Genomic DNA, 19756 nt, shown 5'->3' on the forward strand with positions numbered 1-19756 from the left:
ATAAGGTTCAGAGTAAATGTTAGCCATAACAGAAGTGACAAATTTAATTCCAGAAGTCAAAGAATACATCAAGCAAACATTTTTGTTTATTCAATAAGAGGAAACTATATCCAGGTACTATTATTAACCACATAATGGGACTACATTTTGTAATAGGCTGCATTAATTCATTTCAAATGGATAACAATGCTGTCAACAGTAACAGAAAATACTGGAATGTTAAAACTGGACAGAAACGTTTATACTAAAAACGGCCAATCTTCCTCTGGGAAGACTACAGGTGGACAGCAACCCTCTCAATCAGCTAAGGGCTGTTTATCTTCATCCATCTTTCTCTGAAAAGAAAATCAGTGGGATATTCAAATGGGGGTATTAACTCAATACCAAGAACACCAGCTACAACAGATCCCCTAAAAAGTCTCATATCTTTCCATTTGGTCAAGATTCCACAAGCAAAGGTAAAACTCGCTTGAATCAACAAGGTTTCCCTATGAAGGTGATGATTATTCAAGATATTTATTGTTAAGAACTAACATTTGACAGTGAAACCTGAAGAATGTATTGTGGGCTCCAAGGTCAACTACATTTTCTTACCAATACACCACAAAGTAAGGATTCATAAGAATGACTTGTTATAGTTGAAAATTACCTTCAGGTTTAGGTAATGTTCCTCACTGCTACAGTGGACTGATTTGGCTGTTTTCTCATTGGTGTAGAAGATGTTGCACAGCTTGCAGAAGAATCCGGTCCTTGGCACCAGATAGTCTAACCCTGCAAATAAAAGGACAGAAAGAAACTTCACTTGTTTTTGTCCTCCCTGATATCCCCATCACCCCTGATAATAAAAAAAAGACAGCCAAACTTAAACAGAAGTCAGTATCTCTCAAGTCTCTTACCAACAGGGTTGTCAGGTTGATAAGGACCCAGAGGCTCCTGCTGCTTCTTCTTCTCCTCTCCCTCTGGGACAGCTTCCACACCACTGGTCTCCTCACGCTCAGGGTCCACACAGACCCCCTCACTATCAGACACAGGGCTCTGGACATCCTGGCCATACAAACACAATCATGTCTATCACACATTCATTCTATTCAGCCTGAGATTGCGAGACGAACACCAATAAATAATTTCACTATTCTCTGTGAAGCGTATTAACTGATTACATCTTGACTAACTGGGTAACTATAAAAGTATTGTTCACAGAACTGCCTAAATACATAAATATTTCAGCAAGCATTTCACTAAACAAGGTAATCTCTCACCTCATTTAAATTGGGGAAACAAAAATTTAGCAAATAACCTTCTCTTTCACCACTGGAGAGTGGCTTTTGGCTGACTGGCCATTAGTCTCATCTCCATGGCGATCTCTTGTTCTTCTGTTGTTCTGACTGGCCAACCACAGCTCATACTTGACTGGAGGCTTCCTGTATCCAGAGAGCAGAATACAATGTCAACCCAGTACTAGAACTCATACAGTCCAGTTTAACCATATAACACAATATTATTTTATCTGAGATTGATATCAATTGGAAGAATGAAGTAATCAACTGAACCAGCAGTGGACATTGGCTGGATAGGATATCAGCATACTTCAAATTCAACTTTAACTAATTTCCATCATCTACTCTGCTGCACACTTCCACTGTATATTCTTAGGGGTTATTGAAAATTGCTTACCAGGATATCAGTGAGTCTCCCTTTTTGCACAAACTGACCCTTATCAGGGTGCCGTAAAATCTGGGAGGACGTTGGAAGCACTTCTTCACCATTTTCTGAGCGGCTTCCACACTCTCAAACTGGATATAACACTGGAGAGGTGAAAGAAGAAAAAAGTGATTCCTTTACCAATAGAAAAACACATGAAGCCCTCCCTAAAAAAATGGGCTGGTGAAACCGTACCTTTCTATGAACCCAGTTCAAATGATAGCCAGTGATTTTCCCAAAAGGTTGGGCAAGCCGTAACAGAGAGACGTCCGAGTACTTCTGCCGTGGAAGCAAACAAATGTAGATGGATCTCCCACTGGGACTCTACAGTGACAGAAACAAAGTCACATTACACATAATACTCATCTTTGTGTTACAAATATTGACTATATGCTAGGTGTGTAGTTTAGCTTATTACAATTCATTCATCAAATGCATAACGTGTAAAGCATAGGTACTGCACCAAACCAACCTCCAACTTTTTCTGTGAATAGCACATTCTAATATCGACAGGTTTCCCCAACAACTGTCCTTTGCCTTTGTAGAATTTCACCATCTTATGCGCTTCATCGGTAGTATCAAGCTCTATCCATCCCTGCAAATATAGAAAAAGCACAACGGCATACAAACTATGATAACATTATTTCCATCCCATAAACAAACTAGACAACTGATCCCCAAATAACATAGGGGCAAGTAACATAATAATGAACCTACCTCCTGTCTGAAGAAGGATATGGTACGGTTTACAACTTTCACGTTTGCTCGCTCTGCCAGTTTCAAGATGGCCACCTCTACATCTCTATAGCCCTTTCTGATTGGGCTAATATGGACAACTTTTCCATCCTGTAGAAAACAGTTTTACTGAGTAACCCACTAGCAATAATGTTGGATAAAACAAGTTCTACACTTTTGACACATTCCAACTACACGTTTCTAAATGAACCATGTAGTCTAGTGAACCATGTAAAATACCAACCCATGAAGAATCCTTTGACTCTGTAAATAAAAAGAAAAGTAATTTGTATAAATTATGATCTGCAGATTTTCTTTAATTTGTTATCCACACGGGCAGAACAACAGTAATAATTATGTCCTTTGCTGCCAAGTAAGAATGTTTTTCATCATTCATTGCTTACCCATTGATGCATCCTCTCCAGTATCGTTGTCGAGTTCATCCAATGTAACAAAATCATCCATGTTATCAGGGAAATCCATGTCATCCATATCGTCCTGTTGGAATAAGTACAGAACATCAATAAGTTAAAGAATTAAGAGTGTTTCAAGTTCCAAAGTGCTGCAACAGAACCACATCGAATCTCATGACAAATATTTGTGAGGTTGTTATGGGAAACTGTCAAAAGCTGCTCAAACACTGAAGATATAAGTATGCAAAACTGTATTCAATGGTCTTGAACTATGATGAAGATCCATGTCTCTTAAAGCTAGGACGTGAATCCTGTGGCTGCACTATAACAAAACGATAGACAGCTTCAATCGTATTAAAACATGTTGGTCAGATCAACATGTTGATCAAAGCAGTTAAGGCTGAACAGCTACTCATCCATACATCTAAAATGTCTGGCTGACTGGCTGTGCTTCAACACTGTGCCACTTGAACTCAGTCCTACTATGGGAGCTTTCATTTTTTAATGAAATGTATGCATTCACTACTGTAAGTCGCTCTGGATAAGAGCGTCTGCTAAATGACTAAAATGTAAATGTAAATGTAAGCACCTGTTCTGGATTACTACTGACAGGCTGTGTTTTCTAGAGCTTGTACAGAGATGATTCAATCACCTTTAATATTCAACTATGGAAAGTAAAGAGAAACCCTTCAGAGCTGATCTCCATCATTTAACTGATGGAATGAATAAAACATGAGCATGTCATTAAGCCTACATAGAGATAAGCCATGTCATTAAGCCTACATAGAGATAAGCCATGTCATTAAGCCTAGATACATTGCATGTTATGCTACCAAGCAAACTCAGTATTCCAACAATCCATGACTGAAACCGGGCATTGCCGACATGAGTCACAGAAAACATCGACTTTTTGTCTGCGTTGACGAGGTTCAATCTGAGCTTCAATCACAAGTGTCAGATCGATTTGATTTGCCACTGAAACCATTCCAGTGGTTCTACGCATAAGATGCCCACATCTGTTTCAACTGATCAATGGAGGATCTCAACCAAACTACATTCACTGGAATGCACCCAGAACTTCAACCAAGCTGCTTTAAGAACCCATTGCTGGGAACCAACATCTTGTTTACTCGACAAAAACGTATTTTCAATTCTGCGAACAATGCCTTTGTTGGTTCAGGTCACACATATGAATGACAATAATTCCTTACACCATGTTCATGAAAGCTCTCCTGTTCCATCATGTCCTCCATTGAGACGTCAGCATCACACAGAGCTGGATCATCAGCAGCCTTTAGGTCAGAATCCTCCAAGGTATTGTCTGCCAACAATTCTGTGCTTTCAGGTTCCCCCTTATCTTTAGAGTCAGCCACCAGAGAGGCACTTTTGGAAGGAGCAGAGTCGTTAGTATCAACACCAGCTCCAAAATTATCTAACAAGCTTTGGTCATCTTCAACCTGGACGCTCTCTTTGTCTGGATCTTTGTTTTCCAAATCAATGTCCTCCCCCTTTCTCTCATTCTTGACCACCTCCTCTTCGATCTTTTCCTTGATCTCCTCGTCCTTGATGTCCTGCTTTACCTCTTCCTTAACCTCCTCTGAGGAGCTTTGTTGACCTTTTCCTTGTTCCACCACTTTCTCAGCAGGTTGTTTGCCTGTACTGGGTCCCTCTTTGTTTGTGGAGTTTGAGTTCTTGCTGGTCTCCTCGCTCTTCTGTCTGCTGCTTTGGCTTTTACTGGAATCTGCTCTTCTGGATGTGGTGGAGTCAGGACTTTCTCTACAAGGCAAAAACCATTGAGGTAAACTTCCCTGACACAAACTTCCCGACGAGGCCCACAGGAAAATTGGTCTGGCCGCCATTGCCCCAGGTGGACTCTTACTTACCTCAGACGCTTCAGTGATGATGACAAGCTGACTTTGACAGTCTTTCCATTGATCTTGAGGGGGTTGGAGTGGTAGTACTTCACCATAATGTCAGCATCCTTCCAATCTACCATCTCAATCAGGGCCTGCAGATGGATACGGAAGAACGTGTAAGAGAAAGCTAGAGGTGGTGGTTAAAAATGGAGGTGTGTGTTGATTGATCTACTCCAGTCATACAATTCCATGCTATTCTGAATTTAAAATAGATACACTGCATTGTTCCATTGTTTTAATAATGTTTTTCTATTTGAAAGAGATATTTTGAAGATTTGATTGATCACAAGCAATATGGAATTGATTCAATTCCATATTGCTCAAACCTTACCTGATCACTTAAAAATGACGAATGTCGCACATCCCCAAACATCTTGGCAAGATCGAGAATCTCAGATTCTCTTTCTTTCCCAGGAGATACACGGGAAAAACAAACTACTGTATTGCTAACTTGTTTGTTGGGGCGTTTTCCTGGTGGTTCATCCGACCTTGGCGTCTAAAGGAAAAAACAAGCTCATGCTGGGATATCTGTGATTAAGAACACAGAATCTCAAACTTTTAAGAGGCAGGTGCACTTACATAAATACTGCACACTACAGGTGACAGGTACAGAGTCAAACCATTTCCCTTCACAATAGCTTTGCTTTCACTGTAGTGATCCACCATATTGACTGCCTCTTTGTGGGAACTCAACTCCACAAAGCCCTGGAACAAAAAAAACAGTGAATCCGCCAATAGACAAACTACAAAACATAAAATGTTATTAAAAAAGAGAGAACGTTAAGAGTTGAGTGTTTAAACTTGAGGCTCTTATCAATTTGTGTAACTTACCTTGCAGGGGAACACCAGATGTTTTACAACTGTGCCGAATGGCTTAGCCAAAGTCACCAAGTCTTCAACAGCAACAGACCCACGGGGATATTTAGCGACCACCACCTTTGTGCCAGCCTGATGCAAAAGATAAGATCACACATTCAAGCATGCATTTTATTTAACATGTAGATTTAAGCAAATAAACTACATTACAAGTGAATGGAAAAAATGCTCTATTTATTAGACAACACAATGACACAGAAGGGGCATTACCTTGGGCTTCAAATGGTGTCTTTCTGGTGCAGACCAGACTTCACCTAAAGATGAAAACATGAAAAAAGATTACATTTTCAAGTGGTTTGCCATTGGGCCTTATTTGGTCTGGATCAAACTTGACATTAGGACAGGATGTGAAGTTATCACCTCCTACGCGGTCTGAGCTATGTTGTCTCTTGTAAGGCATAGCAGGACGTGGCGCTCTTCTGGGTGGTGAATTAGCATCTCTACTTGGGATGGAAATTGGTCTGGAAGATAACATAAACAGTGCTAAGTAAGAACAGGATGGCTAATTGTTTTACATCATGACATGCTTGTTTTCACCATGAAGCTTTATTTCATGACCCTCACATTTTCTTCCCTTGGACATCTTGTTTTTCCCAATCTGGATATCTGTAAAAAAAAAAGAGTAAAATAAAGACACAAACAAATCAAATTTGAATAAAACCAGGTAATAGGAAATACCTCTGCTGATTGATTTTGTGATCTGCATCAGTTTATTTTCTAAATGTTTTACTTTGCATTGAAACACTTACAGACGCAAGAGTTCTCGACAGCCCTCTGCATGCCGTAATCCATTGAGATGATCCTTCCATTGCTGTGAAAAAAAGCAAACCCAGATTAAGCAAAAATGTATGTCATTATGAAAGGTTGAGTGTTCTGATTAAAAGCATATACTTGTAGACACACTCCAACAGCAAGAGTATTGAAATATAACAAAGCATACCTTAGTAGAATTCAACATACAGAAGCATAGCGAGCATGTGTGTGGGTAAATATTGGGCATAACTCCTTGAAAATCTTCCACTTGATAGGAAGACGGTTGGCTGTCCGATGTTTTTTCCATTGAGGGCCTAGTGTGGTGGGAATCTTTTCTTGCCTCGGCCTTCTCTGGTCGCACCTCCACTTTCTTATAGTCAGTGTCACTATGGCTGCTTGACCGGCAACGGACTGCAGGGGGACTGTCCCGTCTGCCACGGTCTTTAACATCTGTACCCTCTTCCTGTCCGTCTCTCTTTGGGGAGGGCTCACCCTGCTCCTCTTGCTTGGCTCGATTGGCCTTCAATTGCATTATCAGATAAGGCAGTGTCTCCACACTGATCTCGTTCTCTGGAATCTTGGCCAAAGCATCCACGTCTTCTGGAGAGAGCCCCAGAGTGGCATATAAATTCATAGCGCTCAACGCTCCATCACCAGATCCTTTACGTGCAGAACTTTGACCCTCACTGCCCTCCATCCTCAAATTTCCAGGGCACAGAAGTGTATTCTGAAATGGGGGAATAGTTTGTATTCAGTCATTTCAACAGATGGCTAAAGTAAGAGTGTAACTGTGACGACTGTGGGCGGAGTGCACTTCCGACTACATCAAGTCACGGTCAGCCGATACAAGGAAACAGGTTGTATTTGACTAAAGTTTTATTAAAAAGTATGGATTTCAGTAGCAGACTAAACTACACGATTTAAAATGAAGTTGAGCGGTGAAGTTAAATCCGCTTCGTGTTTTGTTTCCTTGCCACGATATATCAATATTTTTATCATCCCGGCTCCAACAATTGCGATTTTCAGCGCCGAATGAATAACCCACATTTAGACAAATGTGGACTATTCTTTGGGTGCTGAAATACGCCGTTTTTAGAGCCGGGAGGATAAAAATATTGATATATCGTGGCAAGGAAACAAAACACGAAGCGGATTTAACTTCTTTAGGAAAACAGCCATAATGTTGAAAACAAACATGCTGTCATCCAGTCACAAGTATTTATTTTCCAAGCTATAGCACACCATCATTTACATACAGCAGGTTTTTTAAGGTCCAAAGAGTTTGGTCTGCCTGCTTCATGTTATCATTTTTGCCATGGAAAAAATATTGTGATACTGGTATCATCCCGGCGTAGTAGTTTTTTTATAAAAACGTCATAACTCCATCATCCTAAATCGTGGAGTTGAGGGGGGGTTGGCAGGGGTTACATAACTCATTTTTGCAATCTTTCTTTTTTTTTTTTACATCCATTATTAGACAGTGGCAACAATGATGATTATGAACATGGTCTTTTGCCTGCTAATGCCTGCAATGCAGTGAAGAAAACGATATGACACCAATAACGTCTAATGTAACTGGACCCTCTAACAGTACAACTGGCCCCAGCTTGGCCCCCCCAGTTGAAATGGTCTAGAACCGCCACTGGAACCAGGTAGAAATCAGTTGGATCTCTCAACTCATGGGTTGAAAAAGCACGTGATCAAACGAAGGACGCCATTGATGACGTTCTTCTGATAAAGTGATACACTCGCATAGGCACACTACTTCGCGATTTCGACGCATGCCTAGCCGACGGAGCACCGGTATCAAACGTAACTAAGCACACTGCAAAGGTTTAAGTGTTACAATTATCGATTCGATGTAGTCGGAAGTTCAGTCCGCAAAGTAGTCTCCGTTCAACTCCAATGATTTCACGTACATCGTGGAGTTAAGAAAAAGCTCGGATAGTTGCTGGTTGGGTAAAAAGTATAGGCCCAAGTTGAGACTCCCTAGCACTGACTGCCTACCATCTTCAATTCATTCCATGGTTAGCTTGATAGTCTTCATTTGCTATGAGCAATTTGATGTCCCTTGCTGAAAAAAATACGTTTCCCAGAATATTGTTGCAAGCTAGATAAATACATTATCAATGGTGGAGAGGCCTTCAACACAAGAACTTTGTTGTTAACGTTAGCTACGCATCTTTAACTCTGTAAAACGAAGCTCAATATCGTCTTACACCCCCCCCGATAAAAATATTAGATATCAACCAAGCGCCACGTTTATTAGCTATGTTACTGTATTGTTAGTTACTAACTCGCGCTGGTGTTACCAAGCTTAGCAAGCTGCACGAAGCACTTGGGAATGCGGCCCGCTAGCATGCAAGAAGTAGCTTACCAAAGCTTTCTAGCAAATTAAGCAATATCAGAATTTTTTTGGTCTGAATGTTTGAGCATGAAGATCAACTACTACATTGAATTCAAATTGTGATTGCTGTAAAACATACCTTTAAAGAAGTCCCCTTTCAGGTATTTCGTAAAATGTTCTAGCTAGTGGCTACAGCACAGTTTAAGTCCTATAACGTTACAGTCTGGCTAATCGTTTTTTCCTGCACCACAAAGTGTGCAGGACGGTAAGCAAACGTTTTCATTGGTCAGTTTAGGATGTATGTCAACGGAGAACTTCCGCTCTGTCGTTTGGAAGGCAGAGCGGAATATTTGGTCTCAAGTCAGACTCACTATTCAGAAACACAGACCAATATTATTATTACCTTCATTCAGGATGCCCACACACTTGCGAAATCTGAACTCAGGGGTAGACGTTACATAGTAAACGGAAGTCTGGAATACTTCAAAAAGCATGATATGTTACGTTTCATATGCTACAATATGCATTAAATTGTGGATGTCCATCATCCATTTCGTATGATAGTGTAACGACTGCCGCACGAGCATGCTTTTGCGGCATAGTCGATAGCGCGCTGGACTTCAGGCTAGAAGGTCGAGGGTTCGAGACTTGCTTCCCTGCCTGTTTCATTACAATATGTTACGAATTACAATCCGTATGATGTGTTATGAATTTCCATATATGTTACAAATTTGTAAAACATATACACTACCGTAAAACATTTTGGGGCCACTTAGAAATGTCCTTGTTTTTTAAAGAAAAGCGATTTTTTTGTCCATTAAAATTGATCAGAAATACAGTATAGACATTGTTAATGTTGGAAATGACTATTGTAGCTGGAAATGGCAGATTTTTTTAAATGGAATATCTACATAGGCGTACAGAGGCCCATTATCAGCAACCATCACTCACTCCTGTGTTCCAATGGCACGGTGTGCTAGCTAATCTAAGTTTATCATTTTAAAAGGCTAATTGATCATTAGAAAACGCTTTTGCAATTATGTTAGCACAGCTGAAAACGGTTGTTCTGATTAAAGAAGCAATACAACTGGCCTTCTTTAAACTAGTTGAGAATCTGGAGCATCAGCATTTGTGGGTTTGATTACAGGTTCAAAATGGCCAGAAACAAAGAACTTTCTCCTGAAACTCGTCAGTCTATTCTTGTTCTGAGAATTGAAGGCTATTCCATGTGAGAAATTTCCAATAAACTGAAGATCTCGTACAACGCTGTGTACTACTCCCTTCACAGAACAGATCAAACTGGCTCTAACTGGAATAGAAAGAGGAGCGGGATGCCCTGGTGCACAACTGAGCAAGTGTCTAGTTTGAGAAACAGATGCCACACAAGTCCTCAACTGTCAGGTTCATTAAATAGTACCCACAAAACACCAGTCTCAACGTCAACAGTGAAGAGGCGACTCCGGGATGCTGTCCTTCAAGGCAGAGTTGCAAAGAAAAAGCCATATCTCAGACTGGCCAATAAAAAGAAAAGATTAAGATGGGCAAAATAACACAGACACTGGACAGAGGAAGATTGGAAAAAAGTTATGAATAGACAATTCTAAGTTTGAGGTGTTCGGATCACAAAGAAGAACATTCATGAGATGCATAAAAAAGAAAAGATGCTGGAGGAGTGCTTGACGCCATCTGTCAAGCATGGTGGAGGCAATGTGATGGTCTGGGGGTGCTTTGGTGTTGGTAAAGTGTGTAAAAGGGATCTTGAAGAAGGAAGGCTATCACTCCATTTTGCAACGCCATGCAATACCCTGTGGACGGTGCTTAATTGGAGCCAATTTCCTCCTACAAAAGGACAATGACCCAAAGCACAGCTCCAAACTATACAATAACTATTTAGGGAAGAAGTGGTCAGCTGGTATTCTGTCTATAATGGAGTGGCCAGCACAGTCACCAGATCTCAACCCTATTGAGCTGTTGTGGGAGCAGCTTGACCGTATGGTACGTAAGTGACCATCAAGCCAATCCAACTTGTGGGAGGTGCTTCAGGAAACATGGGGTGAAATCTCTTCAGATTACCTCAACAAATTGACAACTAGAATGCCAAAGGTCTTTAAGGCTGTAATTGCTGCAAATAGAGGATTCTTTGACAAAAGCAAAGTTTGAAGGACACAATTATGATTTAAATTAAAAATCATTTTTTATAACCTTGTCAACATCTTGACTATATTTCCTATTCATTTTGCAACTAATTTCATGTATATTTTCATGGAAAACAAGGACATTTTTAAGTGACCCCAAACTTTTGAACGGTAGTGTATGTTATGAATTCCAATTTGTTGTGGATAACATGAGCTTGCTGGCTAACATTAGCTAGGCTAGGGGTTAGTGTTTAAGATTAGGGTTAAAGTTAGGAGTTAGGTTAAAGGGTTATCTAACATGTTAAGTATACTGGACAAAAATGTAAACGTAAATGCAACAATTTCAAAGAATTTACAAAGTTATAGTTCATAAGGAAATCAGTCAAATGAAATAAATAAATTAGGCCCTAATCTATGGATTTCACATGACAAGGAATACAGATATGCATCTATTGGTCACAGATATAAAAATAATCTGACATCAATGAGACAAAGTCCAGGTATTTCTGTCTCTGTGCATTCAAGTTGCCATCAATAAAATTCAATTGGTTCGTTCTCCTTAGTTTATGCCTAACAATACAATAACCCCATCGTGAACAGAGTGCCCCATGGTAGCAACGTTGATATCAGCAAACCGCTCACCCACACGACACAATACACATGGCCTGAGGTTGTGAGGCCGGTTGGTTGTACTGCCAAATTCTCTAAAACAATGTTGGAGGCGGCTTATGGTAGAGAAATTAATATTCAATTCTCTGGCAACAGCTTTGGTGGACATTCCTGCAGTCATCATGCCAATTGCACTCTCCCTCAAAACTTGAGACATCTGTGGCATTGTGACAAAACTGCACATTTTAGAGTGGCCTTTTATTGACCCCAACACAAGGTTTACCTGTGTAATGATCACGCTGTTTAATCAGCTTCTTGATATGCCAATCATGTCAAGTGGATGGATTATCTTGGCAATAATCTTGGAGAAAAAAAAATTATGTAAAAATGCAAAGAAGAAATGTTCACTAACAGGGATGTAAAGAAATTTGTGCTCAAAATTTGAGAGAAATAAGCTTTTTGTGCGTATGGAACATTTTTGGGATCTTTTATTTCAGCTCATGAAACATGGGACCCTCACTTTACATGTTGCATTTACATTTTTGTCCAAGTAGTAAGTAGTTGCAAAGTTGCTAATTAGCAAAAATTGTCCATGATAAGATTCAAACACACAACCTTTGGGTTGCTAGACGTTCACGTCCACCCTACTTTCGTTTTTTGCCTTAATTAACCTTCTGTCTTATGTAACCATACCAAAGGTAACATATATACTACTTTGAGTGTCAAGGATTTACATTTACTATGTTACGTCAAGTCTATGAGACCAGGCTGACTTGTGAGACAGACCACACATTTAAGCCACTTCATGTTTTTCTGCAGCAAACACAATTCATGTGCCATCCATCCCACTTCTGACACCAATGTGACAAAGTCCAGGTATTTCTGACTAGGTGTGAACTGACAATCTAGTATACACAAGGTGGACATCTAATCACTCTCAATAGAGAAACAGCTGTCTTTGTGATTATACTGTAGTATTTATGAATTACTATCGTTGTTTAAAGGGTAGCAATAAATGAGCCAACTGACCTTTCAATACAGTATAGCCTATGAAGACCAACAGAAAGTAAACATTTTATTTTTATTACATATAATAATATATAAAACAGATACATCATGCAGCAAAATCTACGGCACTTTCCCCCTTTAAATTCGTAATGTATTTTGATGGACAGATAGTTGGAATGACAGGAATAATAGAGAGGAGTGTCAGGAAAATGGTGAGATAGATTTGAACCCTTGCCAGCAGTGGTATATGTATGATGAAGGCAGCAGCACTAACTCCAATACCACCCACTCGCCACATCATAAAAAGCACTTTTATTGTGATATGCACGACAGAATAAAAACCACTGGTATTTTCAGTGTACTGTAGGCTACAATGAAGTATATTGGTAAACGTTTGTTAATGTTGGTTACATTACTAGCCTCTTGTGACATGATTTAAGTAAAAGTTTATTTAAAATTCATCATTACAAGTAGTTTTACATATCGCACAATCCACATGATTTTTCTACTTAAACAAAGTGTCAGGGCAACACCTTCAAAGATTAAATTGTTTACATGATAACCTGAGTTGCTTTATGCAAACTATGCACCTTGTTGTTCAAATTCAAGGGGTATATATTTCAAGAGTTTAAGTGAGTGATTAGCAGTAGGGTATTTTATGGAATGCCCCTTTCAAATCAAAACAGCTTTATATGGCAATATCAATAACTATTATTATAATTATATCAAAGACAGTGTATTGATGTTTCCCTTCTTTTGAAATCTTTTATTTCAATTCCGGGTCAGATATCAGGGCCACAGGAATCCACATCCGTCACAAAGGTTTACTCCATATTTGTGTTAAGACTTTGGATGTTGACCTGATTGTGTTCATTTTCCAGCCTTTGCTTTTGCACACTGTGATGAACTCCATAACAAAAGTAGATCAATAACCCTGTGAAAAAATACAACGTCACTAATATTTTTGCTACAATAGCATGACATAATTTATTTTTAAATGTATGCGTTGCTGAAGAAGTCAATTCAACGTCTATTCCACGTTGGTTCAACTTAATTTAATTGAAATGATGTGGAAACAACGTTGATTCAACCAGTGTGTGCCCAATAGGTTCCTAGGTTCCTTACCCACTGCCATCCAAACAGCATAGCGAATCCATGTATCTCCTCCCAACTGAACCATCAGATAGACATTGGCAAATGTACTCACAATAGGAAGTGCTGGTATAAAAGGAACCTGCAGAGATACCAAACAAAATGGGTGAAAATTGTGGAGAAAACCAAATCTGAGTTAAGCTTTGACACAATGTTACCATAAAAGCAGCTTTGGTTGTATTTTGAGGCTGTCTCCAGATGATGAAAACAGTGAGGACCAGCATCAAAAGGATCACAGAGACGATTGAAATGCTCCACCACTCCTGGTTCATCAGGGAATCCACAGCCTTGGTCAGGGCAACACTCAGAATAATTGCTAAAAGGACTGGGGGACAAAACAAATGTATCAGACCTCTAAGACAGTATGACACTGGATATAAAAGGAAACAGGATATAAATAAAATCACTCACTGATAAAGACTGTGAACATGGATACATTTTTAGAGGTTTGAGCATTGGGCTGAGAAGGAGGGTTTAGGGCCTCTATTATCGAAAAGGATTCAGATGTATTATCACTGGACTCCTCACCAAGATCTGGTTGGTACCTAAATAAAAACGCATACACAGTAACCAGATAAAATGCATACATGCTTTGGTGTTAAATCATATTGTGTAAAATGTCTCTGTTCAGATCAATCAAGCATACCTCAATATGAGAATACATATTGCTACAAGAGTGTAGGCAAAGAGTGTTCCAATTGACATCATGTCCACAAGTGCCTTCAGGTCAAATAAAAGAGCCATGATTGCTGCAAAAACAAAAATGTGATACATAGTACATTGTGAATACCAACCCAAACAAGGAACAGCATCTGCATTTGACTTTTTCAAATGTCAATACATAGTTAGATGACCTAGGCTTGATGATTTTGTGCTGTTCAGCAGCGTTACCTGCCACAACACCTGAAGATAGAGTGGCTACCACAGGACTTTGTTGAGAACTCATGTTACTGAGTGACTTGAAGAGCAGCCCGTCCCTGGCCATCGCAAAGAGGACCCGGGGCATGGGAAACATGGATCCTAGAAGACTGCAAAACCAACACATCATTTACAATCCACCACTTACTTAAACTTTACAAATGACACTACAGGGGGCAACTTATGTAATTATACATAATACCATACCATACCTTGTTGAAAGTGCACAGAGGGAGCCTACAGCCACTGCATACTTTGCAGGGCCCCAGCCGATGTATGTAAAGGCCACAGGTAATGGGCTATTGACGCTGAGCATGCAGTAGGGCATCATGAGGGTCAGTGCTGCCGACACACCAAAGTAAGCCAGGAAACAGATTAGCAGGGATGTTACAATGCCCAGAGGGATGGACTTCTGAGGGTTCTGCACCTCCTCCCCTGGGAGATTACACATACAGATGTTATACATACAGATGAGACTAAGGCACATTGATTATACTTCAGATCATTCTAAAATGCCCAAGGTTTTCAGCACATTATACAACAGTTACCTGTTGTGGCTATGCAGTCAAATCCAACAAAGGCGTAAAAACAGGTTGCAGCTCCTGCCAATGTTCCCTCAACACCAAAGGGGAAGAAGCCACCAACACCGTAATTTGTGGTTTCATTTAGTGCCGATGTGAAGTTTCTGAAGGGGAATGACACACTTCATGTTATTTCAATTTCAATTTACTGTACTTCATTAGAACACTTATGTCGTATTTCATAATAGTGTTGGGATTAAAAGTAAAAAAATATATATAAAGTTCATACTCTTTTGTTGTTATGTTCAGGATAGTGTCCTCACTAATGTACCAGTTGTCAATGTCACCTTTGATGAAGCCAGCGATGATAACAAACACCAAGACCACTGTATTAACTGCTGTGAAAACCTTATTCACAATAGCAGACTCTTTAACGCCAAATGCAAGGATCCCTATGGAAGTGATAAATTATTAGAACCAAGAGTAAGCTCCTTATACAGTATACTATATATATATACACTGAGTGTACAAAACATTAAGGACACCTGCTCTTTCCATGACATAGTAGACTGACCAGGTGAAAGCTTAGATCCCTTATTATTTTTTAACTAGGCAAGTCAGTTAAGAACAAATTCTTATTTACACTGACGGCCTACACCGGACCATGCTGGGCCAATTGTGTGCTGCCCTGTGAGACTCCAAATCACGGCCGGTGACTCCAAATCACAGCCGGTTGTGATACAGCCTGGATACGAACCAGGGTGTCTGTAGTGACGCCTCTAGCACTGAGATGCAGAGCCTTAGACCGCTGCGCCACTCGGGAGCCCATATTGATGTCACTTGTTAAATCCACATCAATCAGTGTAGATGAAGGGGAGGAGACAGGTTAAAGAAGGATTTTTAAGCCTTGAGACGATTGAAATATGGATTGTGTACATGTGCCATTCAGAGGGTGAATGGGAATGATACAATATTTATGTGCTTTTGAATGAGGTATGGTAGTAGGTGCTAGGAGCACCAGTTTGTGTCAAGAACTGCAACGCTGCTGTTTTTCCACATTCAACAGTTTCCTGTGTGTATCAAGAATGGTCCACCACCCAAAGAACATCCAGCCAACTTGACACAACTGTGGGAAGCATTGGAGTCAACATGGGCCAACATCCCTGTGGAACGCTTTCAACACCTTGTAGAGTCCATGCCCCGACGAATTGAGGCTTTTCTGAGGGCAAAAGGTGGGGTGGGGGGTGCAACTCAATATTAGCAAAGTGTGTTTAATGTTTTGTACACTCAGTGTATAAATACAGTTGAAGTCGGAAGTTTACATACACTTAGGTTGAAGTCATTAAAACTCGTTTTTCAACCACTCCACAAATTTCTTGTTAACAAACTGTAGTTTTGGCAAGTCGGTTAGGACTTTGTGCATGACACAAGTCATTTTTCCAACAATTGTTTACAGTTTACACTTATAATTCACCGTATCACAATTCCAGTGGGTCAGAAGTTTCCATACACTAAGTTGACTGTGCCTGTAAACAGCTTGGAAAATTCCAGAAGATTATGTCATGGCTTTAGAAGCTTCTGATAGGCTAATTGACATCATTTGAGTCAATTGGAGGTGTACCTGTGGATGTATTTCAAGTCCTACCTTCAAACTCAGTGCCTCTTTGCTTGACATCATGGGAAAATCAAAAGAAATCAGCCAAGACCTCAGAAAAAAAACCTGTAGACCTCCGCAAGTCTGGTTCATCATTGGGAGCAATTTCCAAACGCCTGAAGGTACCACCTTTATCTGTACAAACAATAGTACACAAGTATAAACACCATGAGACCACGCAGCCATCATACCACTCAGGAAGGGGACACGTTCTGTCTCCTAGTGATAAATATACTTTGTTGCGAAAAGTGCAAATCAATCCCAGAACAACAGCAAAGGACCTTGTGAAGATGCTGGAGGAAACAGGTATAAAAGAATCCATATCCACAGTAAAACGAGTCCTATATCGACATAACCTGATAGGCCGCTTAGCAAGGAAGAAGCCACTGCTCCAAAACCGCCTACGGTTTTAAACTGTGCATGGAGACAGAGATTGTACTTTTTGGAGAAATGTCCTCTGATCTAATTAAACAAAAATAGAGCTGTTTGGCCATAATGACCATCGTTATGTTTGGAGGAAAAAGGGGGATGCTTGCAAGCCGAAGAACTGCCACCCTCATGAAGCATCATGTTGTGGGGGTGCTTTGCTGCAGGAGGGACTGGTGCACTTCACAAAATAGATGACATCATGAGGAGGAAAATTATGTGGATATAGTGCAGCAACACCTCAAGACATCAGTCAGGAAGTAATAGCTTGGTTGCAAATGGGTCTTCCAAATGGACAATGACCCCAAGCATACTTCCAAAGTTGTGGCAAAATGGCTTACGGACAACAAAGTCAAGGTATTGGAGTGGCCGTCACAAAGGCCTGACCTCAATCCCGTAGGCTGAACTGAAAAAGTGTGTGCGAGCAAGGAGGCCTACAAACCTGATTCAGTTACACCAGCTCTGTCAGGAGGAATGGGCCAAAATTCACCCAACTTATTGTGGGAAGCTTGTGGTTGGCTACCCGAAACGTTTGATCCAAGTTAAACAATTTTAAGGCAATGCTACCAAATACTAATTGAGTGTACGTAAACTTCTGACCCACTGGGAATGTAATGAAAGAAATAAAAGCTGAAGTAAATCATTCTCTCTACTATTATTCTGACATTCCACATTCTTCAAATAAAGTGGTTATGCTAACTGACCTAAGACAGGGGAATTTTACTAGGATTAAATGTCAGGAATTGTGAAAAACTGAGTTTAAATGTATTTGGCTAAGGTGTATGTAAACTTCCGACTTCAACTGTATATATAGTTATTTACTGTCACCATTGACCAGTTATTTTGCACCATGAAACCTTTCTGTTAATAGCACTTGCCTGCCAACAGCATGATGAGAGCAGCAGCAAAGAAGTCTGGGTAGGTAGCAAGGCCTGGCATATCCATTGCTGCATGTTGACCTAAAGAGTTGGCAATGGCATTTCCAATGAGGTCATCAAAAGTCCCACTCCATGCCCTGGCTACACTTGATGTTCCTGATCAGAGAAGAAATCAAGAAACCAAAGGAGGAGATGTCGGCTCTGTGTGAAGGATCATTACAATATGTCCATGAGACATTGTCAATGCAACAGTGAGCTCCAATTGTTATTGTTGATTGATTCTTGTCATCCTTTATAAAATCCTTATGGGCTCGAGCTCTGACAGTAGCTTCCAATAAAACATATTTTGCATCAAATATTCTATATTCCATATCAGATGTCACTTGCCTATGACATATGACAGCAGCAAGTTCCAGCCAGTGATGAAGGCCCAAATCTCCCCCACTGTCACATAGCTGTACAGGTAGGCAGAGCCAGTCTTGGGCACACGCGCTCCAAATTCAGCATAGCACAACCCTGCAAAAATGGAAGCTATTGCTGCCACAAGGAAAGATATAATTATACTGGGCCCAGCTACGGCCCTGGCCACCTCTCCTGACAGCACATACACGCCAGCCCCCAGTGTGCTGCCAACCCCCAGAGCCACCAGGTCAAGGGTAGTCAGACATCGTTTAAAGTTGGACACCTCCCCCTCTGGCTCCAGGGGTTTCCTACGAGACAGGCTCTGTATGAACAGTAACAGCCTGGCACCAGACATCCTGCAAGAGCAGAAGATCTGCCAATCAAAATGCCGTTCATCACATCATTTGTACAACCAACTGTTTTAGAACACTAAGTAATGGTAGGCATATATTACATCAAAACAGAATTCAAATGTATAGACTGACTCTATCTATCAACCAATGACAAGCAGTGTTGATTTTAATTATAGATCTACTGTAAACTGTTGTACATACTGCTTGTAAGACACTACAGACAAAACTACAACTATTGTAAACCTTTGCAAGCAGTACATTCAGTATCTAGTATTTCATAAATAGGATTAGATCATCTTCCACATGCATTACAAATTTGATAAGATCAGAGTGACAAATCCAATTTGTCAAAATCAAACAAAGCTATGACCAGCTGTATGTTTAACCCATATGAACTTCATCAAGCAAACAATTAGCTATTTTCTTTTGAACATATATTTGTGATAGACTGTAGCAGTGGATTTTCTTCTCCCTGTTTCATAAATACGTTTTGATATTAGATATTTTCAGTTCATGCATGGAAGACATACTACCCATAGAGCAGCAGATGAGACCATACACATCCACTCCTTATGACCAAGGCTGCAGTACAGAAGGCTACAGTGCATGTCACTATTAGTATTAAGTTAAGGTAATCTTACCTTCTTGGCCGTGTGCTAAGGTGCGGACCCTCTGGGTTGTCCTGGATTCTGTCCTCGGTATTCGTGGGCACAAACCCATCCTATAGCTTCTCTCCTGTTAACTTTCACATCTCTGAAGTACAAGCGTTTTAGACAGATTATGTTACATTTCAGATGTCTGTGCCATTTCTGAAAAAGAGGACCAGACTGATTTGTTGTAGAACTTGGACTTGGTCCGCAACCTGTCCATAATTGGTCATGTCAACGGCTCAAAGGGTTGTTTTAGAGAATATGTCCAATACACTGGGGTTTTAATAAATTATTTCTTTATTGTTTTAT

The 19756-nt window shown here is 40.2% G+C and overlaps 2 protein-coding genes across 5 annotated transcripts; both read right to left on the reverse strand.

Annotated features, from left to right (window-relative positions):
• Window positions 1-64: 64 nt before the first annotated feature.
• zgc:152816 (matrin-3) lies at window positions 65-9173 on the reverse strand. The gene is made up of 21 exons (XM_014129324.2): window positions 8881-9173; window positions 6582-7121; window positions 6391-6452; window positions 6206-6247; window positions 6002-6102; window positions 5852-5895; window positions 5597-5713; window positions 5345-5470; window positions 5097-5261; window positions 4733-4857; window positions 4061-4625; window positions 2841-2934; window positions 2681-2700; window positions 2419-2547; window positions 2174-2296; window positions 1897-2025; window positions 1675-1805; window positions 1298-1421; window positions 897-1044; window positions 650-771; window positions 65-335 (listed from the first exon to the last, which is right to left on the reverse strand). Exons 2-21 carry the CDS (start codon window positions 7089-7091, stop codon window positions 297-299), a joined length of 2916 nt encoding a protein of 971 aa, XP_013984799.1. The 5' UTR covers window positions 7092-7121; window positions 8881-9173; the 3' UTR covers window positions 65-296.
• A 3612-nt stretch (window positions 9174-12785) lies between these two features.
• zgc:175280 (cationic amino acid transporter 2 family protein) lies at window positions 12786-19532 on the reverse strand. 4 transcript variants are annotated; one of them, XM_014129328.2, is made up of 12 exons: window positions 19439-19532; window positions 18430-18579; window positions 18043-18198; window positions 15374-15536; window positions 15112-15248; window positions 14776-14998; window positions 14537-14673; window positions 14292-14394; window positions 14057-14190; window positions 13804-13970; window positions 13619-13727; window positions 12786-13427 (listed from the first exon to the last, which is right to left on the reverse strand). In XM_014129328.2, the coding sequence occupies exons 1-12, from the start codon at window positions 19515-19517 to the stop codon at window positions 13318-13320; spliced, it is 1668 nt and encodes a 555-aa protein (XP_013984803.1). In that variant the 5' UTR covers window positions 19518-19532; the 3' UTR covers window positions 12786-13317. The 4 variants fall into 4 exon arrangements, with proteins under 4 accessions (XP_013984803.1, XP_013984802.1, XP_013984801.1 ...); XM_014129327.2 differs by having other exon boundaries at window positions 14776-14905; window positions 18430-18800; window positions 19439-19518; XM_014129326.2 differs by having other exon boundaries at window positions 18430-18800; window positions 19439-19518.
• Window positions 19533-19756: the final 224 nt, after the last annotated feature.

Source organism: Salmo salar, chromosome ssa11, assembly GCF_905237065.1.
Source record: "Salmo salar chromosome ssa11, Ssal_v3.1, whole genome shotgun sequence".
NCBI lineage: Eukaryota > Metazoa > Chordata > Actinopteri > Salmoniformes > Salmonidae > Salmo > Salmo salar.

Excerpts from the sequence above, each read along its gene's own strand:
- zgc:175280 (XM_014129326.2), bottom strand. The coding sequence starts at position 18,799 with ATGTCTGGTGCCAGGCTGTTACTGTTCATACAGAGCCTGTCTCGTAGG. Across the intron at positions 14,674-14,775 it reads CTCTGTGCACTTTCAACAAG|TCTTCTAGGATCCATGTTTC; the intron begins GTATGGTATGGT and ends TTGGTTTTGCAG. Across the intron at positions 13,728-13,803 it reads CAACCAAAGCTGCTTTTATG|GTTCCTTTTATACCAGCACT; the intron begins GTAACATTGTGT and ends GTATCTCTGCAG.
- zgc:152816 (XM_014129324.2), bottom strand. The coding sequence starts at position 7,091 with ATGGAGGGCAGTGAGGGTCAAAGTTCTGCACGTAAAGGATCTGGTGAT. Across the intron at positions 5,262-5,344 it reads CTGTAGTGTGCAGTATTTAT|ACGCCAAGGTCGGATGAACC; the intron begins GTAAGTGCACCT and ends TTTTTCCTTTAG. Across the intron at positions 2,701-2,840 it reads TGGAGAGGATGCATCAATGG|AGTCAAAGGATTCTTCATGG; the intron begins GTAAGCAATGAA and ends TTTTATTTACAG.